Below are 25,123 nucleotides of genomic sequence, written 5' to 3'. Positions count from 1 at the left end.
TTTGTGGGATGTCTGCACCCCATGGGCTGATGTGAAGACAGACTGGAGCGTGGAGTGACCAGATCACCCACCAGGGCACAGCTCCAAGGATACAGCACCAAAATCAGGACTCAGCACCATGGTGGTCACAGCTGGAGCTGGTTCCACCAAACCCCCCAGGGTCCCATTGTGTGATCTGGGACATCTCCCTTGCACACATACCTTTGGACATGAAGGCACCACGGGATATTTACAGGTCAGTGGCTCTTCTGAAGAGGGCAGGACCCTGACAGTGGTTTTCAAACATTCCCCATGGCCCAGTGAAGCCTGGGAAGTAAAAGGAGATGCCCACAACCATGGTCTCATTCCTCCAGGCCCTCGTTGTGCACTCCATGTCCAGTATCCCAGAGCTCCCCATTTCATCCCCACTGCCTCCCAGTACAATGCCACAGTAGCATCAGTCCTGCACCTCCCTCTCCTCTCATCATCAGAGCTTTTCCAACCTCAATGATTCCATAACACAGGCACTGGAGGTGCACACAGTATCTGGACCTTGAGCAGCATCTCCCTCTGGTGGCAAAGGAACAAGGAGTTTTGGGGAGAAACTCCTTCCCAGCATGATTTCCCTGGTCTGGCAGTATTGTGAAAAATCTGGAGGTGCACCAGGTCATTGGGGCATCTTCAGTTCTAGCCCCAGAAGACAGGAAGGGTGGAGAAGGATGTCTGAAGCTGTGATTTGCTGCTGGAGTCCTCCTACTTCAAACAGGGCTTTAGAATTCACTAAAGAATAGGTTAGATGGGACATAGGGAAGAAATCCTTCCCTGTGAGCATGGTGAGGCCAAGGTACAGGGCGCTCAGAGAAGCTGTGGCTGCTCCTGGAAGTGTCCCAGGCCAGGTCGGATAGAGTTTGGAGCAGCCTGGGATAGTGGAACGTGTCCCTGCTCATGGCAGGGGATTAAAACGAGGTGAAATTTAAGGTCCCTCCCAACCCAACACATTCTGGGATTCTCTGATTAAATACAGGTTATTTCTACAGGCAGAGACCTGTGGATCAGTGCTGGGACTGTACCACCATGCAGGACATGGACATGGAGTGCAACAAGGCTCTCACACAGGCTGGAAGCCTTTAAGGACAAGCAATCCATGTTATCCCCCCTGCTTTCACATTGCTCCCAAGGAGAAGGTGAAGGGGAGCATGGCTCACCAGTGACCAACTCTCATCACCAGGGACCAAAGCCATGGGAACACAGCCCTCACACAAACACCCTCATCTGAGGTCAGAGCTATCAGCTCACAGTGCCCCTCTGCACTGTGGATGTGCTCTGAGAAATCAAAGTCCACGTTTACACCTGGCTCATGTGCACAAAAATATTCTTTACCTTCTTGAAATTGTTTCTGTCCTGACTGGCCTGTAGGACAGTTTCATGCTGGCTGAATCTTTTTCTAACACCCCTCCTTAACCTTCCCTGACACATTTTCATGCCATTCCCTCAGATCCTCCCCCTCCTTGCCAGGTCCCTTCTTCACCCTCCCACTGGAAATCCCAACAGACAACTCATCCTGGGGCTGCAAGAGACGAGAGTGGGAAGAGAGACCCTTCCACACTTATTTTCACCCCCAACATGAGACAAAGACACAGCAAAGGATGGTTTGGGGTGTTTTCAAGCATAATTGTATATTATCAAAAGTAGAAAACCAAGCTAGATAAAAATTCCTGTAACGGCCTGGCAGCGACACTGCCTTCTGTGTGATCCACACAGAGAGAAGGGCTGTGGAAAAGCCACTGGAACTGCTCCTGCCTGCAGAGCACAGCCACAGCACAGGGGACTGGGGTCCAGATGGAGACAAGGAGCCTTCATTCCCCTGGAATGTGGCCTTACTCCGTAGTCAGCACCAACTGGGTTTTCTGTGCCCTGAGGAAACATCTGGCTGGGTCAGCCCTGAGCAGTGAATGCATCATGGAAGCTTTTTTAAATAATTAATCACATGTCTGTGCCCTTCCTGCTACCTTTCCTGCCCTGTGGCAGCACCAGAGTCCTGGCCACAGCAGGACAACAGCTGGAGAGCACAGCCAGATGTGTTCTAGCTGGCACTCAGGAGCTTGGTGGTGAATCCAGCTGATCACACCTTAGTTAACCTGTTAAGCCATGTCCTGGGCACAAACCTGTGCTCTGGGCACAAATCCATGCCCAGCCAGCCTGGTGGAAGCACTGGCTATTTCTGAGACCATGGTATTGATGGTTTTAGTTCCTGACACAAATAAACCCTGCCTGCGCTGGGGGTTTTATGGCAGCACTAAAACTGGTTTGAGATTTGGCCTGAGTCTGAATTTAGGAGGGAGCATCCAAGCAGATGTGGATTATAACCTGGTAATTTGGTCTAGTGGAAGGTGTCCCTGCATGTAGCAGGGGTTGGAACTAGATGAGCTTTAAGGTCCCTTCCAACCTAAGTAATTCTGGGGTCCTGTGATGTGCAGCTGGAAGGGGATGAGGAGGAGGTTGGAGAGAAAAGATCACTTGAGGAAGCAGGACAGTGGGCAAGAGGCAGGACATGGCTTTTGGTTGTAAATCCAAGTTCTGAGGTTCTGGTCTGCATCAGGAGGAGGATCTGCAATCCTATGTGGCCCCCAAAAATGCAGTTGGTAAAGACCTCAAGACAAACCCAGTGGTGAAAAAAAAATATCAAGCAATGCTGAGCCTTATTTGAGGCCTTACTGTGCCCAGAAGGAAGGCCATCCAAGAGTAAAACCCATCATTTTTCTGATTTAGGCACTTATTTGTCCTGAGAAAAATGCTTTGGCCAGCACTGCAGCCCCTGCAGACAGCAATCAGATCTCCACACTGGGACAGGCCAGCAGCTTGTGCAGGCACTGGTTAAAGGACACACTTCAAGTCACTGTCACAAATAACACCAAAGGCAGAAATCTCCAGCTGCCTGGCAGGTCTGTGACATAAGCTCAATAAATAACCAGCCCTGGACTTTTGGGCATTTTAAGGCTTTTGAAGTTCTTCAAGACTGCCAGTAGAAGATGTACTGGGAGGGAAGGTGATGTGTCAGTGATGGAGGAGCACATCTGCCCATGGTAGGGGCACCATGGGGACAGTCTTCATCCCCCCACCTCCTGTTGATGAGAGAGTGACCCCAAGGCTGACCCAAGATGACAGTGCAGCCATTTACAGGGTCACTCTGGTAACCCAGACAGGTCTGTCCCCTCTCCCAGCTCCCCCAGTCCTCGCTGGGAGCCTTTAGAGCTAGCCTTGGGGGTGGAGGTGAAGCACGGTGACCTCAGCTTGCTCCTCACCACAGTCCCCTGTGGGCCACAAGGGTGGGTGTCCCAAAGATGATGGCACCCCACAAGGGCACCCTCTGTCTCTGTGGGCTCTGAGCCCTCTTTGGGGGGACCTGCCACCCCACAGCTGCCTGTGTTGCCGAAGGAAGAGCTTCTCTGCAGATACTTGTGGGCACAAGCACCCAGGATTGGGCTGATGCTGGCCATCCCAAGGGATAAATCCCCTCCTCTTCCTCCTTCTCTTTCCCCCAGGCAGCCTGGGGGAGGCTGAGCTTTGCTGTCCCTTGGCACCAGGGCCATGCTTGTGGCTGTGGCTGTCCCTGTCCCAGGTGAGGCGATGCCTCCTGCACTTGCACTGAAATACATAGAGGAGCTCTCGGTTGAATCCGGGGAGAAGCCACTGGGATGAGATGTGGATGGGGGAAAATCAGGCTCCTGCCCTGCTCCATCCTCCTGTGCCATTCCCAGAGTACCAGTGCTGTGTTTGATGCCTCCTCCATTCCCCACTGCCAGTCCAGAGGGATGGATGTCCCTCATGGGGAGGGAAAAGTTTGCCCCAGGCTCAACACCAGGGGGTTTCCCCATGATCCATCCTCCAGGAAAAGCCTCTCCCACGCCACCATCTCCAAAAGCTGCATTGATCACGGACAGATCTCCTGTCTTCAAGGCCAGCTTCACCAGCAGCCAGTGGTGATGCTCTGTCCAGCTGTCCTCCAAACACCCTTTGGACTGCAACAGCAATGAGCTGGTCTCATTCTTGGGCTCTCTCTTGGTCCCTTCACCTGGCAAGGACTCTTCATCTCCCAGAGTCCCTGAACTCTGCCCAGCTTGGGAGCTCTCTCCAGACACCTCCTCATCCCCAGCTGCTGCAGCACTGCAGATTGACTCCAGAAATCCCTGCCAGATCTCTGTGGACTTGGGATGGAGCAGGCTGTAGTAAATCATCAGAGCTGTGGCACCTGGAAAGGAGCAGAAAAGTTGCACTGAGCAGCCCCAGCAGCATTTTGGTCAGGTGTGGAGAAGAGGCCAGACCTTGCTGCACCTCCAGATCAACAAGACCTTTATAAAGATGCTGCTGAGCATCTGATATATGAGCAGCACATATTTCAACCATTTACAGGGATGCAAGAATCCCACCTGAGCAGCTTTTGGCAAAGAAAGTCCACACTCAAATCCAAATTTAATCTGGATTAATTTGAAGACTGACAGTTGCCCAGCAGGGAGATGTGTGATGCAGGAAACCTTCCATGTCACAGCATCCCCATCCTCTGGCCCTTAAGTGAGACATCAGCAGTTTTTTAAGACAGCTTCCTACTTATACCCTGAACTCATCCAAGACCATAGGAATTGCTCCTTTTCCATCCCGTTTCTTTAACATGGTTGTCCTGAGGGTCTGGGGAGTTGCACAGCTTCCCTCTGGCCCCATCCTACTGGGAAAGTATAACCCTGCTTGGCACAAAGATGCTCCAAGGGCTGGATCCCCTCTGCTCTGGCAACAGGATGAGAGCTGGGGATGTTCACCTGGAGAAGAAAAGGCTCCAGGGAGACCTCAGTGCCCCTTCCAGTGCCTAAAGGGGCTCCATGAGAGCTGGAGAGGGACTTGGGACAGGAGTCTGGATGCTCATTTCCTCAAACAACTCTCAAAATGTACAATCCAGACTCTAAAATCAATGCTCTTACCTATTACAGACCCTGACATGACAGCCCCAGTCACAGTCAGGCTGTCCCTCAGCTCTGCCTGCAGGAATCGGGTGCCCAACAGCAGCAGGAGTGTGTTCTCCATCAGCATTATCTGCATGGCAGAGGGAAGAGAGTCATCACTTATATCCTTCTGATGGCTTTAGATATGCCTCTCTAAACAGAAAACACCCATTTTCTAGATTTTCATAGATTTTTAGAATCACAGAATGGTTTGGGTCAGGAAGGGACCTTAGAGCTCATCTCATTCTGCCCCTTGCCATGATCAGGGACACCTCTTACTATCCTGGGTTGCTCCAAAGCCCCACCAACCTGGCCTTGAGCACTTGTCCTGTTATATATTTTGCACCAAATCTATCACTTAAAACATAAAAGTTGTCAAACTGAACTTTCTGCAAGGTCTTCACCTATTCTTTTACCACTGATACTGTAAGGCTGCCTCTAAGGATTCAAAGCCTGTGCAGAAATCACATCTGCCTTGGTGACCACGTGGCTTTGTCAAGACACAGTAAAATGCTGGATTTTGAGCAAGTGGTGATGTGAGAGATGAAAATGAAGAGTCTGAAGCTGTTGCTTGTCCCCAGCAGCTCCATCCATGTGGAATACAAAACATTCCAGGTACTCACTGTGTAAAATACAGCCACCCTGGTCTTGGAGGGGCCGGGCCGGACATTGATGTAGCAGAAGATGTACACAGCTCCCAGCAGGCAGTTGAAGAGCCTCCAGCAGCATGGCTGGGCTACAATATCCGTCTGCTGGGCCCCCAGCCAGAAGGACATGAGCAGCCAGTGGACCCCTGCAGGGAGAAGGGACTGAATTTGCAAAGCCACTCCTGGGTCAGGCTGCAAACAATCCCAGCAGCAAGAGCATCACAGGGCTGATATTGGGCTGGGGTGTGGGGAACAGGATCTCAGGTCTTACCTGCCACAGCAAAAACCCAGAAGGAATAGAGCCTGGCAAAGAGCACCAGGGCCAGGACCCGGGTCCCCAGCATCCCTGTCCTCCAGAGCAGCAGGCACAGGAGGACGGCAGCTGGCGGGCTCAGGTGTCCAGGCTTCAGCAGGCAGGTGAAGTGGCTGTAGGAGACCAAAGCCCAGGCCAGGGACAGCAGGGACAGCCCTGCACTGACACCTGTATGGGGACAGGGGCAGTCAGAGCTCTCTGATGGAGGCCCAAATGCACAGCAGGGCCAATTCTCTGTGTTAAGGAGGTGTTGGTAGCATGGCACCCCCATACAAGCCAGACACACCTTGATCCTGCCAGGTGAATCATGGAATCAAGGAATCACAGAAGGGACCTTAAAGGCCATCCAGTCCAACACCTTGCAATGAGCAGGGATACCTTCCACCAGACCAGGATGCCCAGAGCCCTGTCCAACCCGACTGGAATGTTACCAGGGATGAAACTGGACTATTTCAACTAAATCCTGCTAAATCTGGTCTCTGCATGCTCGGCATCTCCATGTGGATACCCTCTGAGTGCTGTCTCCATGGGCAGAGCTCTGCAGCCCCAGGGCAGCTCCGTCCCAGTCACTGCCATCGGATCAGAGATGGACAATGAGCAAGTGTGACCTTGCACATGTCCTGACTCCACACCACAACGTCCCTCTTTGCACACCTGAAAGCTCACCTCTGGGGCAAAGCAGCCACCTTTGCATTCAGCCACAGCAGATCTTTCAGCCACACTTGTCCCTGCTGCTTCACATCGAGGCTTCCCAGTCCCTTTTCATGCAGCACATTCCTTCATCCAGAGACACACACATCCCTCACCCAAACTCATCACGCCTCGACAGCCTGAACCATCCTCCTGGGAACTCACCAGGGATGACGCCTGCTGGGTCCACGGCCACCACGACATAGGCCTGGAGCAGAAGGTGAGGCAGGGTCTGCAGCAGGGCCTCCAGGAGCCGCAGCACACAAACATCCCCGAGCTGAGCCAGCACCTCCCGGGCACCGCCGCCCGCCTCCGCCGCCGCCCGCGCAACATCCCAGTACCTGCAAGAGTCACCGTCACGGGATGCCCAGCCTGGTTTGGGGAAGCTTGGGGCAGCACTCGGGTTCTGGGGGTTGGGTGGATGGGAGGGAGTGTCTCTCACCGTTTCCAGAGCCCCAGCTGCAGGAGGTGGAGCGCCAGGAGCCAGCAGCCGGGAGTGTGTCCGTCTGCCCGGAACCAGAGGATGCTGAGGAGCTGGGCAGCATAGCCGGGCACCAGGCAGGCGATGGTCAGCCCGAACCAGCCCAGCTGCCCACGGACAAGGTAGTGGATGATGGCACAGAGCCCTGGAGAGGGTTACAGAGGCAGTGCTGAGGGATGGCACAGTCACCCCCCCCCCCCCCCCGCTCAGCAACTGAGCGGTGCCATTCATAACCACAGAATCCCAGAATGGTTTGGGTGGGAAGGGACCTTAAAGCTCATCCCTTCCACCTTCCCAGGTTGCTCTAAGCCCTGTCCAACCTGGCCTTGGACACTTCCAGGGATCCAGGGGCAGCCACAGCTTCTCTGGACACCCTATACCAGGGCCTCACCACCTTCACAGGGAAGAATTTCCTCCTAATACCCAATATAAACCTGCTCTCTGTCAGTTTAAAGCCATTCCCGCCAGAACTCCATCTCCCAGCCCGCCCAGGGAGTTCGCAGCCCTTGTCCTGGGCTTATCTCCAGCTGCCGGCTCCCGGTGGCTTTGTCAGCTGAGGCACAGCCACCGCCACCGAGGAGCCGGGCCCCCAAGAAGGCTCTGATAAATAGCTCGGGCTCAAAAATAAACTAATAAATAAATAAGTGGAAGGGGTTAAAAAAAAATCGATTTTTTAAAGATGAAAAAAAAAAAAATATTCCAAGAGGACGTCTGGACCCGCCGGGATGCCGGGAGCAGAACCGCAGGAATGCAGAACCGCATCTCCACAAGCGCGGGGCGCAGGGATGACCCCCCCCCCCCCTTCCCCCCTCCCCGGTACATGGAGGTGATTCGGGACCCCCGGGACGGCCGCCAAGGCGTCACTGCCATCATCCCATCGCCTTCCCCCTGCCCTCCGCCGGAGCGCAGCCCCCGCGCATCCTGCGCGCATCCTGCGCGCTCACTCACGGGCGCCGCTCTCCGCCGCCAGCAGCGTCAGGCTGAGCCTGGGGACGGCCCCGCGCATCCTGGGAGCACGACAGGGAGGAGGAGGAGGAGGGAGGAAAGGGAGGAGAAGGAGGAGGAGGAAGAAGAAGGAGCGCCGGGGCCGGTCCCGCTCCGCCCGCTCTTCCCCGGCCTCACAGGGCACCTCCCCCAGTGTCCCCTCCCCGGGCAGTGTGACATCACGGTGCTTGCGTCACCCCCGGGGGCTTGGGGACACAGAGACCGACCGGGGCTTCACCAGCCCGACGCCCCTGGAGCTGCTGTGCGCTTCCACAAGCCCATCCCGTATCCCCCAAATTGTTGTGCACCGGCACAAGCGCATCCCGATGTCCCCCGGGTTCTTGTGGAGTGGCACACGCCCACCCCGATATCCCCCAAACTGTTGTGCACTGTCACACGCCCACCCCGATGTCCCCCAAATTGTTGTGGACTGGCACACGCCCACCCTGATGTCCCCCTTGTGATGCCCTTGATGTCGCCGTGTCGCAGGGATGAGCACTGGGTGGCAGCTGGGACATGATGTGCACAGAGCCATAAATTAATCCCGTTGTTTTCCCGCCCCACCACAGAGATGAAACCGTTGTGAGATGGAATCCCAAGCATCGGAGGATGCAGGGGCCCTCTTGTGTGCATTTGCTTTTTATACCAATTTCCAGCCCTGCAGCCTCCAGCCGAGATGCTTTTTTTAGAAAATAAACTCCCAGCAGGTCACTAAAGTAAAAGCCACAAAGGGGGATTTAATTAAGTCAAAATATCACCTCTGGTTTTGGTGTTTTTTTACAATATGCTGCAGGAAGCTACCAAAACTTTGTACATCACCTGGGCTGTCACATGTGCCTGTGTTCTGGGACTTTTGTATGTTTGTTGTTGCTTTTTAAAGTTTTATTGAGGTCTTTTTGCAACTCTGGCAGTAAAGCCCCAGACTCTGCTGTGTAACAGGAGCCACCAAACTGCTCAGAAATGTCCTTGCCTGGTTTTCCCTACTCATGGGAGCATCCCCAGGCTCTCTGTGGGTCTCCAGCACTGCTTTTTACCAGGAACTTGGCATCTCTGCAGCCTCAACTCCATCTGACTGGGTTTGGGGGCCCTTGGGTTGCAAAGGACAATCCACTTTTCCTCCTGTCCCTCTGCCCTGCCTGTACTGGTGTTTCATTAATTAATGATATTGGGCTGCTGGGCCTGGCTCCAGCAAAGCATTTTAATAAAGTCAGGGGTATAATTAGGGCTCTGGAGTCAAGTGAAGCTCAGCCTTGGCTGTTTCTGTCCTCCACAGCAGTAAATACCACGTGGTCCATTCCTAGAAAACCCAATCTTTAGCATACAAGGCACAACTCAGCCTCTAATGGGCACCAAAGCCTCTTCCAGACCTGAGAGTGGGATGTGGAAGAACCATTTTTGCAAATTCAGCAGCGCAGATGCTGCCAGGGTCCATACAGGCACAATGTCACCCTTCTTGTCACCCACAGAAAACATGTGAACCTCACCATCTCATCCCCCCTGTCCCCCATCATCATCATTCCCACCCTGAGGTGTCTCAGCTGTCTTTCCTCAGTCTCTCCTCCTGTGTGCCAAGCCAGGAATAAATCCTGTGCCATCATCACCCCGGAGCTTTGGCGGGCAGAGAAAGCCAGAAGGCCTTCCAGAAGTTATTCCCAGAGCTAGCCACCCTCCCCAGTTTCTCTGCCAGTTCCCAGTTGCTCTGGCTGCCTCCCAGCCACCGCTTTGGCTGCACTTTTCTCTGCTGGATTTCAGCACCCAGGAGCCTCTTTTGCTAAAAAAACCTCATGTCTCCAAGAAAGCTATGTCCTAGAGAAGAGAAGGATCCAGGGAGAGCTCAGAGCCTCTTCCAGAGCCTAAAGGGGCTCCAGGAGAGCTGGAGAGGGACTGGGGACAAGGCATGGAGGGACAGGACACAGGGAATGGCTCCCCACTGCCAGAGGGAAGGGATAGACGGGATACTGGGAAGGAATTGTTCCCTGGGAGGGTGGTGAGTCCCTGGCACAGGGTGCCCAGAGAAGCTGTGGCTGTCCCTGGATCCCTGGAAGTGTCCGAGGCTGGATGGGGCTTGGAGCAACCTGGGATAGTGGAAGATGTCCCTGCCCATGGCTCCAGCCCTTGGAGCATCTCCATGGCCTCTTCTGGACTCACTCCAGCACCTCCAAGTCTTTCCTGTGCTGGAGACACCCTCAGATCTGGATTTGGTGCTCCACAGGTGACATTGCACACATTGCAGACCCAGCTGTTCCATGTTTGCCTGCACATCTGTCTGCAAACCCCTCAGGGAATGGTTTCAGCAGCAGCCCTGCCCTAAAGAACTCGGGGGACCAGGGCACATCTTCTGCAGGTCCCTCCCTTGCCTGAGGGGATGCAGCAGAGCAGATCTGACAGGTGATTGTGGCTGATGCCAGGTGATGCAGACATTAGATGTTTCCTCTGTAAAATGTACATTTTTCTTGCCGTCTCAGCTTCCACAAGAACATTTGCCTTCCTGGATTAGGTGCCGAGGACCCAATTCCAAAGCTGTTTGTGGGAGCTGCTCTGTAAAAGTGACCACAGCACAATTTTGTGTAACCACGTTATGAGACCAAGTACGGTCAACATACGAGTATTTAATCCAAAAAAAAAAAAAAAAAAAAAAAAAAAGCAAAAATGAGGAAAGAAAAGACAAGCACCCAGAGAAGCAGCCCAGAGAAACAAGAAGCTTGTGCTTGTGGGCAGCCTGAAAGCTGCTGAAAAGGCTGAGCTGGAAGCCTCAGTGAAATTGTTGCTTTAATTGGGAAAGAAAACAAAGAGATTTAAGAAAAATCCCTGCAGGGCATGAAAGGCGAGCCCAGGGAGGCTCTGGCAGGGATGAGCTCAGCCGTGCTCCAGCAGCTGCCAGAGGAGAACAGCAGCTCTCCTGGAATGTGGCCGGATTCAAGTAGGAAAGAGGGATAAAAGAGAAGTGAATGTCCCTTTGCAACAGGCACCTGAATTTATAGCAATGCCTTTAAATGCATAAAAAGCAGGGAGCCAATGGAGGAATCCTTGGTGAGAAATGAGGATGCTGTCCTCAGAGTACTCTTCTGTCCATGGCAAGAGAGTAAAGACAATGATAAAACCAAAATTGCTGGGCAAAGGCTGTAATCATTTTCATAAATGGGTATAGCATACAATATCTTACATGCCATGCAGGTAACCTAGTAATGAAAATGTTTTAGTGCAAAAAATCAAACCACTTTTTCCTTTTTTTATTCTTAATTCTTAGATTTCTGTTTTCCTCTCTCACATTTTTCCTTACCATTCCCTAGTGCAGATAGTTTCCATGTTCTTTATTGTCCACATTTTCCTTTCCAACAGTAGTAATGATGTAGAATTCATGACAGCCCATTAACACTCTTCCTGATTTTCCAAAGAAGAACTAACTTCCCATTTAACGTGGGTTTGGTGGTTTTATTTTAACATAGTCCCAGCTGATGATTATCTTTCTTCTGTGATGATATATTGTTCATGTTTGCAAGGAAATGCAAAACCTCTGAAAACAAATGGAAACAGTGAGCTGCTGTGGCCAAAAGGTTGCTCAAAAGGAGGAGCCCCAGGGTGGTTTTTCTCATCTCAACACATTTCCGAGGCGATGCTGCAATGGTTTGAAAGCCAGACCTTGGTTCCTCTTATACAACAGCAAAGAGGATCCACTGGGTGTCCCCAGAGCTTCCCAAAGCCTCATTGGCCACCAGAAAGCTGTGGAGGTCAAACATCCCTCACCACCCTCCAGAAAGAGCACAAACCACGCTCTGCTCCTTCATCCAGGTGGCTGACACTGATCCTGGGACTGTTCCAGCCTAGAGCTCCTCCTACCTGGTAACGACCAAAATATTCTCATTGTTCAGCATCTCTCAAAATGTTTTGTCCTTTTTAAATGGCCTGGACACTTCCTATCTTTCATGTTTATCTGCATTTTGTTTTAAAGCCTTAACTGTTCTTTAAAAGTGACTCCAGTCTGTTATGAGCCAGTTCTAGAGGTGTCAAGTTTTTTGTCAGTTTTTTGTTGGCTGCGGGAAATGTAAATACTCAAAAATTATCCTGGAAATAATGTAATTCTTGAGGGTAAGGAAAAACAACAGCCTCTAAGCAAGAATAAGGAGAAGCTGACTTTTGAGTTAATTGGGAAGAAAATTGCTTTTTCTGCTCTTTTTTTTAGGCAGAAAAGTTTAGAAAACCCATGAGATCTTTTTGTATAAATCTAGCAAAAAATTGTCTTATTTTTTGAATTAACAGCTTTAAATTCCGTAAGGCGAATCAAATTTATTGCAATACATTGCAAGTTATCAAGAAATCCAGGATAAATTGCTGCTTATTTGATGCATTAATTAAAAGGGGATTTAAAATTGAATTTTTTGCATAGAAATCTTTTTCCTATGCCATGATCTTATGTATGCTCCAGGAAAATCTTAGGACAACAGACATGATCATGACCAAAATGGGTAATAACCTCTTTTAGGTAACTTCCAGGTCTTGAAGAACATTTCTCTGTGTCACTTCTGGGACTACGGAGGGACAAGGCTCTAACCAATGTCCTGGTCTCCTTTCTCTGCAGTGACCCAAGATTCCAGCCCACCCTCTGCCATGAAAATCCTTCCTTTTCTCCTTGTTGTTCTCTTGGTGGCATTTCACGGAGCTGCAGGTAAGGTGAGGGACTGGAGAGAAGATGTTGGTGTCTTTCAAAGATCTCCTGTGCCCTTTGGGACGTGACCAAGCTCCGTCCTGCAAAGAATCCTCATATAAATCATCAAAACTCATTGGAGATTTCAGCTGAGAAATGAAATTAGCAGGCACATATTCCGAGCTTCACTTTGAATGGGGCAATCCCAAAATTACCATTCAGCACCAGTCTTTTCCCCGTTAAGCCCTGCAGTTTGTACTTAAATCACTTTGCCTCTGAGTCACCCAACAAACAAATTAAATCATGATCAAATATTCTTAAACCACACAGAAAAAAAAAAAAAGTATCTGGCCCCCATGTTCTTCAAATATCCTTTGTTTTAGGAGGTGGGACATAGGGTGGAGAGGCACAAAATGATGATGCCTGTTGGGCTGTGCAAAGGAGTCTGGAACACCAAACCAACTCTATTGTCCAGAAAAAGGGACTTTATTTTAATATCAGCCCTGAAAATGGCACAGCTACATCTGCAGGGTGCTCTGTGCACAAGCAAGGGCTGGTGGAGTTTTGGTCTCTGTGGGAACAGGGTGGAAAGTGTCCTCTGGGGAAGTAAGGATGGGAAAGACTGACATGAACTGCAGCAGAAATGCCAGAAATGTGGGAAAAGTGTCATATATGTCCCTGGAGGGATTTAAAAGCCATCTGGATGTAGCAGCTGGGGACATGGATTAGTGGTGGGCTTGGCATCCCTGGGTTAACAACTGGACTTGATGATCTTAAAGATAATTTCTAACCTAAAGGAGCCTGTGATTCTATGATTTTATGTGGTTGTCTGATGTTATTCTTACCTGGGCTTCTGCCTGGGCCACTTGTCAGAGGCAGGACACTGGGCAAAGAGTTCCTTAGGTCTGTGTTATGTCCTCATTTAACACACAGTGGATGTTTGGGCCATTTTCAGTAGCATCTTCTGGGTATATGAAACCCAGAAATTTATCTGTATCTGGGAAGAAATGTGTTTCTGGGAGCTCAAACTACTCATAATCACCTCTGCAGTGCCCCACAGACTACTAGTTTGAGACCAGGAGTGTTTCATTCACCCTTTAAAGAACTCCTTCATTTCTCCCTGAGATTTTCTGGGTGGGCATGCTGGGTGTTCACACGTTGGGAATCCAGCCCACCAGGGATGTGCTGCATACACTGTACGTATGTAATATCCATTTTCTGGTTCCTGGAACAAGCTGCCCTCTCTCTGAATATGCTGAGCTTTGTGTTGTTCCATGGATGAGCTGGAAGCTGGAATTAATTGGTTCATGTGCACTCAGTCAGGTGCATCCAGAACACTTCAGCTGCCAGGCCACGTCTTTATTAAATTGACTGAACAGGGGCAGGCAATCTCCTGCCTAATTACTAGTCTGCTCCCTGGGGTTGTTTTGATCCCTGTGAATTAGCACCTTCATGGATAAAACCTGTTCTGGGAATAGCACAGGAATGGCTGGTGGCCGTTCCTAAAAGGCAGTTTAAATGTGGGTATCCTATTTTAGCAGGGAATTCCATTCAGACATGTAGGGAAGAGCAATTCCAGATTGTTCATCCCCCGACCCAGAGGGCAATGCCTGGTGTGGTGGGTTTGGTGTTATGGAAATGTTGTTCTGCAGGGATTGATGAATTTATCCATGTATGGGAGCCATCCCTATGGACTGCTGGACATCAGGACCTGTTTGAGACGTGGGTGAAATGTGTAGGGAGGGAAACAGCCAAATCTGTAGAACCATGGAATTGTGGAATGGTTTGGGTGGGAAGGAACCTCAAAGATCATAAAATTCCAACTCCCTGCCCTGGGCAGGGACATGTTCCGTGATCCCAGGTTGCTCCAAGCCCCATCCAGCCTGGCCTTCCAGGGATCCAGGGGCAGCCACAGCTTCTCTGGCCAGCCTTTGCCTGGGCCTCACCACCCTCATAGGGAAGAATTTCTTCCTAATTTAAATCTCTCCTCTTTTAGTTTAAAGCCATTCCCCTCTGTCCTGTCACTGTTCATATCAAAAGCCTCTTCCCTTCTTTTCTACACAATGGGAGTCTCCCAAATGAGCTGGTGCACCTCTCCTGAATGACAAGGTTTTAAGAGGTGCTAAAAGCCTGCTTGCTGTTTTCTATCAGGTCTCTGATGACCATCCCTAAAATCTGAGTTCCTAAGGAAGTCCTGGGCTTGGAGACACATCAGAAGAAGGAATTAGAGTGTTTTCTTGGCTGTTGAGCCCACAGATCCCCTCCTCTGAGGGTTGAACTGTCACGACCCTGTCAGCTTACGTGAATTAAACAAAATGCAAATCCCTGCCAGAAATAAAATGTCTCCCATCTTTGTTTATTTGTTGGTTTATTTTTTATTTTTTAAGGTAGAAGCTTGGCACGACCCAGGAGACCTTACATGCAGTGTGGATATCGTGGGACCTTCTGCCACAGGGGGAAATGCCCCCGTGGCAATGATTACCTGGGGTCGTGTCGTTCTGGGTATAATTGCTGTAGGTGGTAAGTTCAAGATTTATCTGGGGAAAAGGCGACTCCCCAAGTTATCATTTGAATCCCAAGCAGCAGGACTTTCCTCATAATTGTAATTCTGAAAACCCTGAAATATCCTTTCTTTCATGTAGGCTGTAGTGTGGCTAATTGTGGAGAATCTCCAGGATTGATTGCTTTTGACTTCGCTGGATTCAAGAATTATTGTAGCAGCCACCAAGGATTTGTCATTCTCCTTTCAATAAAAGCAAGATCTGGAGAGGTTGCTTGGCTGCACTGTGTGGTGTTGTCGTTCATTTACAAAAGTAATTAATTTCCCGAGTCTTATTTTCATTAAGAATTTTAAACAAGAATTTTGAAATCAATCTAAACCTGCCAGGAATGTGTAGTTCACCGAAATATTTACCCCTCTTGGGCTGCTGATTGAGTGAGTGCTGGCAAGTTCTCCGTACATGCCTGCTAGGGAATTCTCTGTCATGACTAAGACTGAGATCAGTCACCATTTCCACTGGGAGCACAGAAGTCTTCTCCAGTGTCACCATTCACAACACCCGAAAACTTTGGGTTCCAATATCTTGATCCAGAGCTTTCATACCTGGGAACAACATATTGTTTTATTATGAGAACTAAAATCACACTGAGCAGGACAAATTGGTGACCTCAAGCCTGATCTTACTCTTGTCATTTCTGCCTGATATAAATTTGGAGTGAATCTGCAAAATGTATATTGGCTGCAGCTGCAAATCAGGACATCAGAGTTAGACCTGTGACATTGCTTGAGACAGTTGTAGAAACATGTGCAGGAAGTCAACCCCACAGAGCCTCTGATCACTTCTCTTCTAAGAGATTCAGCCTGTCCTGCCATGGACCACAGCAGAGAACCTAGAAGGTGCAGTGTGCTCAGAGAGCTGCTGTCTCTGCAGCTGCTACTGCATGGTCAGGAGCATCCTTGTGCTGACAAGGAATCCTTGGTGCCCAGAGTGACTGCCCCTGGACCCCTGGAAGTGTCCAAGGCCAGGTTGGATGGGGCTTGGAGCACCCTGGGATAGTGGAAGGTGTCCATGCCCATGGGAGGAAGTTGGAATATGATGATCTTTAAGGTCCCTTGTAATCCAAACCATTCCGAGATTCTGTGAAGGGAGGAGCAGTAATGTCTGATTTTTAAGGGAAGCAACCAACCCAAGTGCAAAGGACTGACTCAAAGCTCTGAGCAGCCCATTAGCTGCAAAGCATTTTCCCACCCTTCACAGAACCACAGAATTTTTAGTGTTGGAAGGTACCTCTGGAGATCACTCCAACACCCAGGCGGAGTGACCTGGAGCAGGTGACACAGGAACATGTCCAGGTGTGTTTGGAATGTCTCCTAAGAGGAAACTCCACACCCTCCCTGGGCAGCTGTTCCAGTGCTCTGCCACCCTCAACATAAAGAAGTTCTTCCTCAAGTGGAGGTGGAATTTCTTGTGTTTCAGTTTATGGCCATTGCTTTTCATCCTATGGCTGGGCACCACTGAAGAGAGTCAGCCAGCATCCTGTGACACCCCTTGGAAATATTTCTGTGGATTGTTGAGATCCCCTCTCAGTATTCTCCAGACTGAACAGGCGCAGCTCCCTCACTCTCTGGGCCTGTTCAAAGCAGATGTTTCTGCAAATGCCTCTGGCACCATTGAAACCACAGCCCTGTTCAGGGCAGGAAGCTGGGCCAACAACCTCCTCCAGGGATCTCCCTGCATGGAAACCTGAGGAAGTTGCCAAGTGGAGCCAAACCAAAAATTTACTGTTGATGTCCTAAGAGGTTTTTGCACAATCCACAGTAGGTGAATGTTTCACAAACTGGAATGGCACAAGATTTTTGCTCAAGGGCTGAGGGCTTTGCAGGGAGGGTTCAGCCCTTGTAATTTTAGATTCATCTGCCTGTAGCCAGCATTGTGCAGAATCCAGTCTCATCATGCTTTTAGCTCACCACCACAAAGAGCTGTCCTTGCCTTTCTGGGTGGGGAATGGCTTCAAGAGCCAGTTTAGAGTGAAAAGGGTGAAACCCTCTAGGATCCATGCTGCACATCTCCTCCCTGCTTCTTATACCAATCCCATCTCCCCAGCACTCTACAAGTTCAAATTCATAGAATCAGAGAATCACGAAATGGTTTGGGTTGTAAGGGACCTCAAAATCATATAGATCCAACCCCCTGCCATGGGCAGGGAACCTTCCACTATCCTAGGTTGCTCCAAGCCCCATCCAGCCTGGCCTTGGACACTTCCAGGGATTAAGGTGATGTGTGTGCTAAAGAGCAACAGCACAGAGATGCAGCTAATTGCCACCTTAATGAAACCCTGCAAGGTACCTGACTACTGGATGTAGCTGTTCCAAATCCCTTGCCTCCTGAGGTTTTGATGCCAAGACAGCTAAGCAGATTAAAAAAAGTAAAAAGGGGCATGGCCTTTTCCCTTTTTCTGGCTGAAGATGTAGGATCAGGATTTCCTTCAGTGGTGAAGGAAATAAGAAGAATCTATCCTGAGTGCTCTGACTGCCATGGCAGAGTAAAAGTGATCCCCCTGGATACAGATCTGCAAATAGTCTGTAGAATGTCCCTACCTGGGGAGTGAAAAAACAATGAAATATGGTGAGTTGTTTGGTTCAAAAGCATATTAATGTATTGCCCAGAGGAGCTATGGCTGTCCCATCCCTGGAAGTGTTCAAAGACAGGTTAGATGTGGCTTGGAGCACCTGCTGAAAGGTGTCCCTGCCCATGACAGCTGGTTGGAACCTCCTGGCCCCTTCCAAACCAAATCATTGTGTGATTCCACGATTCATGTGACTGCTCAATGAATACACACCAGGCACGAGTGTATTTTTAAAATCCACACACGTACCTGTAACTGCAGCAAGGCTGGAAATGCCTATGAAGGTGCTCCATCAAACAGCAAAGGGTTACACACAGCAAACTCCACCAAACAAAGCCACAATTAAAGCTTGTCCTCACTGGACGGGGATGTCATCCCAAGTGGCGTCTTCCCAATTATTTTCAAGTGAAGCATAGAGAGCGTGCTTCCCGCGGGGGGAGGAGGACAGAGCTCCTTTGTGTGGTGAAAGCTGACTGTTTGCCAAGGTCTAACGAACAGGGATGCTGTGTGTGTGTACCCAGAGGTGTCCAGCAAACCACAGCACCGAGCAGCCCTTATGCAAGGCGGGATGACACAAGATCCTGGGCTGGAGGCCTGGGAATCCTGCTCAGGTGTCAGATGAGGAAAGCTCTGCTTGTTTTTCTCTGTTGGGGGAAGAAACTGAAAAAGGAGCTTTGGGGCTGGATATTTTGAGGACTCAGCCATCCCAAGGGATATTGTGCCACGTGGAGAGACCAAACTCCTACTGCCAGGAAGCTCTAGGCTGCTGAGTGCATCCTCCCACCAGTGACTGGTCACATCCCCTCTCCTCAGTTCTGTCCCCACAGGTGCTACAGGACCTGCAGGAGGGGACCCTCCCGCTCACCTCTGCCTCCTTTCTCTTCTCCCCAGAGCTGCGACTCTGCTGGCGACTCCCAGGCATGAGGATCCTGCCTGTCCTCTGTGCTCTGCTCCTCCTGATGCTCCAGGGAGTGACAGGTAAGAAATGTGGAGGGTTTGTCCTTTGTCAGTGTTTTGTAGGGAGAATTTGTCACCTGAGCTGATGAGTCAAGTGTGAGATCTCCTGGTGGTTGTGTCATCCCTGCCGGGGTCCCTCTCACCCCACACCTTTAAGGAAAGACTCCAGATGCAGGTTCTGCTGTTGGGACCAGAGCTGGGGCATTGTATTAAAGCTGTCATCCTTCCAAAACTGGGATTTGACCCCTCTCCATGCCTCCGGACCCTTGCATTTCTGATTCAGCAGCACAGGGCACAGCAGCCCTGCTGGAGAGGAGAAGGGATGAAGGGAAATCCTGCTTCCACCCTTGGAGTTCTCCGTTGTTCCAGAAAGCAGGCAGCAGGCACGATGGAGAACTCTCCCAGAGCCTGCTTAGGGATGTAGTGACTGTGTCTCATCCAAGTGCCATGAACTCACCAGGGTTTCTGCCGCAGGCACCCTCGCAGCAGTTGTGGCAGGGGACAAGCAGGGCTGGGCTAACGCTGGCAGCGCAGGGACCAGGGGCTGTGCTCAGCATCTCGGCTCAAAGTCTCCTCTCTCCGTGTCCTGCAGGGCTGTCCCCGGTTCGAGCATCAGCCCAGGACTGCGAGCGCCGAGGGGGATTCTGCTCCCGCCGCTCCTGCCCGCCGGGCATTGGCCGCGTCGGCCTCTGCTCCGAGCAGGAATACTGCTGTCGGATGTGAGTTCAGGGCTGCCCGCAGGGCTCAGGTTCCTGCCTGTTGGGGGAAAAAAACGGGAATGTTCCTGATCCTCACTGCTGGGACAGGCAGTGCCAGACCTTTCCTCCCACAGGCGGTGGTATCCCTGATGGGCTCCTGCATCCCCGATGGTCTCCTGCATCCCTGATGGGCTCCTGTATCCCTGGTGGGCTCCTGCATCCCTGATGGGCTCCTGCATCCCTGATGGGCTCCTGTATCCCTGGTGGGCTCCTGTATCCCTGATGGGCTCCTGTATCCCTGGTGGGCTCCTGTATCCCTGATGGGCTCCTGTGTCCCCGATGGTCTCCTGCATCCCTGATGGGCTCCTGTATCCCTGGTGGGCTCCTGTATCCCTGATGGGCTCCTGTGTCCCCGATGGTCTCCTCTATCCCTGATGGGCTCCTGCATCCCTGATGGGCTCCTGCATTCCTGAGCACAGCACCAGCCTGTGTCCTTGCTGTGTGGTCAGGACTATGCTGTCTGGAGCCACCAAGCACTGCCAGGGGCAGCAGGCCTGGATCCCATGGGAATCCCATTCCCCAGTGTCCCCAATACAAGGTGGTGGTCATTCCCACTGCCAAGATGTATATCCTGGGTGTGCATCTCTTTTCTCTGCGTGTAGGGAAGGGTAGAGAGGATGGGGTGAATTCCTGACAGACATGGACACACAAACACTGTCCCACCATCCACCCTTTCTCCATGCTAGCCTCGGCCACACCAGCACCTCCACCCGTGGTGGGAGGGGGGACACGTGACACTCACATGGACCCCAACTCATCTTTTTGGCTCAGCAAGGGGACCCCATCACCTCTCACACAGAGATGGAGGGGCTGTTAGGACCACCCTAATTTCAGTGGGGGCCTGCTGGTTGTCCCCCGGCTCCCAGGCTGGGTCAGGAGTCCTTGTGGGCTGTTCCATGGGACACACACTGCCTTGGTGTCCCCAGCTGTGGGGCTTGGGTGTGGGGCACTGGTGGGTGTTGTAGGATCCAGAGGTATCCAGAGGGAATATGGACTGATGGCTGTGCCATGGGGTTTCTCAGGAGCTTGGGATTGAGTTGGGGGCCGAGGCTGGGAGAGTTTCAAGGCTTGGGGGCTCAGTTAGGAGCCCAGGTGGGTCATTGTGGACGATTTGTGTGGCAGATCCAGGATGTTCAGCTCAGGGGTGCCATAGGGCAGTGACCACAGGGATGCTGGGACAGGGGGACACTTACTGCTCCCCTCCATGGAGCAGGGCAGCCAGGGGTGGGAGCAGCCTCTCCTGGAGTACTGGGCACTGCTGTGGGTACAGCGAAGGTCAGATCAGGGTGCCAGCTGTGGGTCCAAATCTAGGTCTGGATCAGCAAGGCCAAGCTGCAGCTCTGATGGGGTCGAGCACAAGATCCCCAGGTCAGAGCAGATTCCCAGCCTGGCCCCAGCCATGGCTTCCCTGCAGTGGGGATTATAGAAGTCCTTTCTACACCATGAGCAGCAATCCCTGGCTATGCTGGCCCTGGGCTGGTCCTGAGTCTTGTTTCGAGCCTCCAGGAGTGAGGATATTCCAAGGACCCAGCAATGGACACCCTATCCTACTTCTACAGATTGATGCTCAAGGGATGTCCCCATCATACATCAAGGCCATGTTGGACAGGGCTTGTGGCATCCTGGGATAGTGGAAGGTGTTCCTGCCCACAGCAGGGGTTGGAATGAGATGAATTTTAAAGTTCCTTGCAGCCCCAATCATTCCATGATTCCATGCATCTCTCTGAGAGATGACACCAGACCCTGTGTCCCTGATGTATCCAACCTCAAGACCCATTCTGCTCTCCAGGACCCACCTCCAAGAGCTTTGGTCTCTCTGAGCAATGAACCAGTACCCTGGAGACACACCACAGACAGTTTGTACAAGAAAGGGTTACAAATAAAGTTTACTAGGAATATAGGACAGGTACTGAAATGGATGGAGGGCATGGCCAGAAAGCAGCCATGCAGACATTGCTTCTTTCTCTCTCATGATCTTTCCTCCATGAGCCACCTTGATCTTTATCTTTCTGAAACACCACAGAATTCCTATAAATCCAAAAAACTCTCCTGATCAAGTTCACACCTCTAAGGCCTCATAAGGCCTTATTCACCTTCCTTCACTAATCCCCTACAGATTGCACATTTTTATACAGCATTTTGCTGCTGTTGAACCACATTTGTGGATTTTGTACCAAGTAGGGCAGTTTCAGAAGCCGTGGATTCAGACAGAATGAGGTGAGGTGTGGTCTCCCCTGATTTCAATTCCTCTTTGCACTTTTTGAATATAAATTTGACTTTTATATTGGCCATTATACTGACTATTTGAGTCGACATAAGAAAGGCATCTTTAGGCTCACCACTTCCTGGCAGGTCACCTTGGCAAGGATGAAGCTATTCTTGTGATGTTAAAAGAGAAGGAAACCAAAATTTTTTGAATGCTTCTGTGTGTCACACAGCACCAGCTCCCCAAGCAAACTGACAGGACAGGAAGAGACAGATATTTTATCAAACAATATCAGAATGGTCTGGGGAAGAAGGGACTTTTAAGGTCATCCAGTTCCAACCCCCACCATGACCAGGGAAACCTTCCACTACCCCAGGTTGCTCCAAGCCCTGTCCAACCTGGCCTTGGATACTTCCAGGGATGGAGCAGCAACCTCTGGGCAGCCTGTGCCAGGGCCTCACTACCCTCACAGGAGAGATTGGTTGGGACTGGTTCCTACTTCTGCCTGTCCCCACCAGCCTGTTTTGTCCATCCCAGGCAGTTCATGCCATGCCACCACAGCCGGGGTGCCACGGGTGTCACAAGAGGTGTTGCATGGGGACAACTGTGGCATTGATTGCAACAGCCCCAGGAGGCACCTCAGCCTCTGCTGTTACATTAAAGAAGGATAAGGAGAAGTCCCAGCATCCCCACATGGATGGGTGACTTTCTGATTGGTCAAGAGGAGATGTGTCAGCAAAAATCAGTGAATGTCCCCATAGCTTACAACAATATAAAATCAGAGTGTTTTGGTCAAAAAAGTGCTCCTTGAATCCAAGGGCCACTGGAGACAGCAATTCTTGCTGGGTTTGTTGCTGCCTGAACACCCAGACCTTCATCAGGTAGGTGACTGTGGGGTCTCCTGAAAAAGGATCAGATGAGGTTATGGATTTCCCAGACACTGAAATATCATTAAATGCTCCTGAGGTTGTCAGGGTGGCACAAGCCACAGAATTCTTTTTTTAGAGGAAAGTAGAGGAATCATCATCAGCTGTGGCTGGAGGCAGCCAATCTGCATTTTAGTGAAACACAGAGCCCAGACTCCTGCCCCACCTGGGCTCCTGCGTGTCCCCATTGCTTTGGTGTCCCTCTGCAGCCCTGTGAAGACCCAGGAGAGGCAGCAGCCATGAAGATCCTGTTCCTGCTCTTCCCCCTGATCCTCCTGTTGGTCCAGGGTGCTGAAGGTGAGATGGAAAGTGGGGAGATGGGGAGAGGTGTGATGCTCCATTACTGGGGTTTTTCCATGTCCTGGGAGGTGGCCACTTTAGTGGAGTGATGCAGAGGTAAGAGAGAATTGAGGAGAAAAGTGTTTCTCCAGTGATAGTTCTATAGGACATAGAGTTGGGGTGGGAAGAGCCTATGGGGATAGAATACTGGTTTCTTTGGTTGGTCAGGAAGGGGTTTGGTCCTAGGCTTCCACCATACACCCAGCTGGTGGACACTCTTTGGTTGTCTCTGAATGTTCTTTTGCCCCATGTGTGATCTTTGCTGTGGAGAGGTTGGAGATGAAACCTTCCACTGGCCAGAAATGCACAAACACCATCAACCTTTTGCAACCACACACTGCTCTCGAAGATGATTGCTTTGATTCTTCTGTATGTTTCTTTCCCCGTGGAAACCGAAAATGCAGCCAGATGCAGGCGGAGAGGGGGATACTGCACTTATGGAAGATGCAACTTCCCGGCAAGACCCATTGGAAGATGCTCACTGTACAGTGTGTGCTGCAAGAGATAAGGTCTGGAATCCTGCCTGAGGACAGACTTCCCTCTTTTGTTCACAATGAAACATACAGCAAATTTATTTCCTATGAATGTCTGCTACATGATTTCCTATCTATTCCTTGTGGGAGAGATGCCTAACAAGGGAGGGAAAAGCCCTTGTAGGTTTTGGAACTGCCCTGAGTGTGGCTGCAGCAGCCCCAGGTCAGCCAGGGCCAGCCCAATCTCCTCCAGTCCCAGAGCCTCATTCAGGCTCTGCAGAGGACACCTCCGAGCCATAAAAAAGGGAAACATTCCCTGTCCTTGGGCAGCACTGGGGACATGATCCAGCTCTTGCTGCATCTGCACAGACCTGGAGCCAGGGCTGCCAGCACTGACATAGCCCAGGTCCAACCTGCCTGCACCAAGGACTGCACCTCACCTGCCCTGAGCCTGAGGCTGCTGCACCACACCCTGGGCATTGCAGAGCAGGGGGACAGAGTGGCAGGGAATGTGACAGCAGGTGATGTGCTTGTTTCTTTTCTTCTTACAGTCTCTGGGGATAAAACCCTGAAATTCCCAAGAAGAACATCCCATTGGCTCTCTTCTGTCTCCTGTCCCCATGTCCTGCTGTCCCTGCCCTCGTGCCTGTGCCGTGCCCAGCTGTGGTGACAGCAGCAGTGGCAGCTGCTCCTGCTGGGTGCTGCTGGGCTGGAGCCCTGTGCTGGCAGCCCCGGGCTCTTTGGGGCAGGGGCTGCTTTTCCCGGCTTGAATAAAGAGCAGCACTTTGGCATTGCAGGGCTGGGCTGTGTGTGCGTGTCCTGCTGCTGGAGGGGTGCTGTGCCTGCTGCCCCTGGGGGTGGCACTGCCTTGGTGGCAGCAGAAGGCCCTGGGGATGGTGCTGGGGCTGAGCAGAGGCTGTGTCCCTGGGGATGCTCCTGCCTGGCCGTGCTTTGGGCACGCTGAGCCTGTCAGTGCCTGCTGGGCCGGGCTGGGTGGGGGGCCTGTGCTGGAGCTGCCCTGGGGATGCTCCTTCTGGGGGAGGTGGGATCCCTGGGCTGCTCCTGCCAGTCCCACATGTCCCTTGTCCCTGACAGGCACAGCCTCATGTGCACAGCTGTGCTGGGGCTGTGTCCCTTGAGTGGCCATGGCCATGGTGACCCACAGGAGTTGTTCCTGCTGCTCCTCCTTGTCCTGTTCCTGTGCCACAGCCCTCCCTGCTGTGGCTGTGCTGCTCCACACCCCATCCCAGAAGACAGGATGGGGAGGAAGCTGTTTGCAGTCTTGGGCTGGGTGACCTGGGAAAAGGTGCTATACTGCTGTGGAAATGATCACATTTGTTTGCTCATGGGAGTCAGCAGAATGTCGTGACCTGTCTGCCCATCTCAGGCAGTCTGGAGTGACAATGATCTATCCCATGAAAGGTAGTTGCCTCTCCCTGTGCTCAAAGTAAACCTCAGGTGCTGACATTTGAATGTTTCACTACACGTGTGTCCATGTACTTGCGTGTGTAAGAGTAACTGGGGATCCTGCGTGGTTCAGGGACAGCTTTCCCTCCAAAGAATCATAGAGAAATGCGGTTATTAATGTTGGAAAGGCCCTTTAAACTCAT

The 25,123-nt window shown here is 51.4% G+C and overlaps 3 protein-coding genes across 3 annotated transcripts; 2 read left to right on the top strand and 1 right to left on the bottom strand.

Annotated features, from left to right (window-relative positions):
• Nucleotides 1-3,050: 3,050 nt before the first annotated feature.
• On the bottom strand, nt 3,051-8,107 carry XKR5 (XK related 5). Its single transcript, XM_062488400.1, has 7 exons — nt 8,050-8,107; nt 7,063-7,246; nt 6,786-6,961; nt 5,889-6,098; nt 5,594-5,763; nt 4,950-5,061; nt 3,051-4,228 (listed from the first exon to the last, which is right to left on the bottom strand). The coding sequence occupies exons 1-7, from the start codon at nt 8,105-8,107 to the stop codon at nt 3,162-3,164; spliced, it is 1,977 nt and encodes a 658-aa protein (XP_062344384.1). The 3' UTR covers nt 3,051-3,161.
• A 3,751-nt stretch (nt 8,108-11,858) lies between these two features.
• Nucleotides 11,859-15,251, top strand: LOC134041563 (gallinacin-4-like). Its single transcript, XM_062488399.1, has 3 exons — nt 11,859-11,925; nt 12,662-12,748; nt 15,115-15,251. Exons 2-3 carry the CDS (start codon nt 12,691-12,693, stop codon nt 15,249-15,251), a joined length of 195 nt encoding a protein of 64 aa, XP_062344383.1. The 5' UTR covers nt 11,859-11,925; nt 12,662-12,690.
• A 3,171-nt stretch (nt 15,252-18,422) lies between these two features.
• On the top strand, nt 18,423-20,181 carry LOC134041508 (gallinacin-5-like). Its single transcript, XM_062488307.1, has 4 exons — nt 18,423-18,465; nt 18,746-18,832; nt 19,404-19,530; nt 20,172-20,181. Exons 1-4 carry the CDS (start codon nt 18,423-18,425, stop codon nt 20,179-20,181), a joined length of 267 nt encoding a protein of 88 aa, XP_062344291.1.
• Nucleotides 20,182-25,123: the final 4,942 nt, after the last annotated feature.

The sequence above is a fragment of the Cinclus cinclus genome, chromosome 3 (assembly GCF_963662255.1).
Source record: "Cinclus cinclus chromosome 3, bCinCin1.1, whole genome shotgun sequence".
Lineage (NCBI taxonomy): Eukaryota > Metazoa > Chordata > Aves > Passeriformes > Cinclidae > Cinclus > Cinclus cinclus.
This window is presented reverse-complemented; position numbering and strand designations above follow the sequence as displayed.

Coding starts and splice junctions, on each gene's coding strand:
- XKR5 (XM_062488400.1), bottom strand. CDS start 8,107: ATGCGCGGGGCCGTCCCCAGGCTCAGCCTGACGCTGCTGGCGGCGGAG. Junction 7,247..8,049: donor GGCGGCGGAGAGCGGCGCCC/GTGAGTGAGCGC, acceptor AACCCTCTCCAG/GGCTCTGTGCCATCATCCAC. Junction 4,229..4,949: donor CATGTCAGGGTCTGTAATAG/GTAAGAGCATTG, acceptor GCTCCTTTCCAG/GTGCCACAGCTCTGATGATT.
- LOC134041563 (XM_062488399.1), top strand. CDS start 12,691: ATGAAAATCCTTCCTTTTCTCCTTGTTGTTCTCTTGGTGGCATTTCAC. Junction 12,749..15,114: donor GGCATTTCACGGAGCTGCAG/GTAAGGTGAGGG, acceptor TTATTTTTTAAG/GTAGAAGCTTGGCACGACCC.
- LOC134041508 (XM_062488307.1), top strand. CDS start 18,423: ATGACACAAGATCCTGGGCTGGAGGCCTGGGAATCCTGCTCAG. Junction 18,466..18,745: donor GGCCTGGGAATCCTGCTCAG/GTGTCAGATGAG, acceptor TCTTCTCCCCAG/AGCTGCGACTCTGCTGGCGA. Junction 18,833..19,403: donor GATGCTCCAGGGAGTGACAG/GTAAGAAATGTG, acceptor CGTGTCCTGCAG/GGCTGTCCCCGGTTCGAGCA.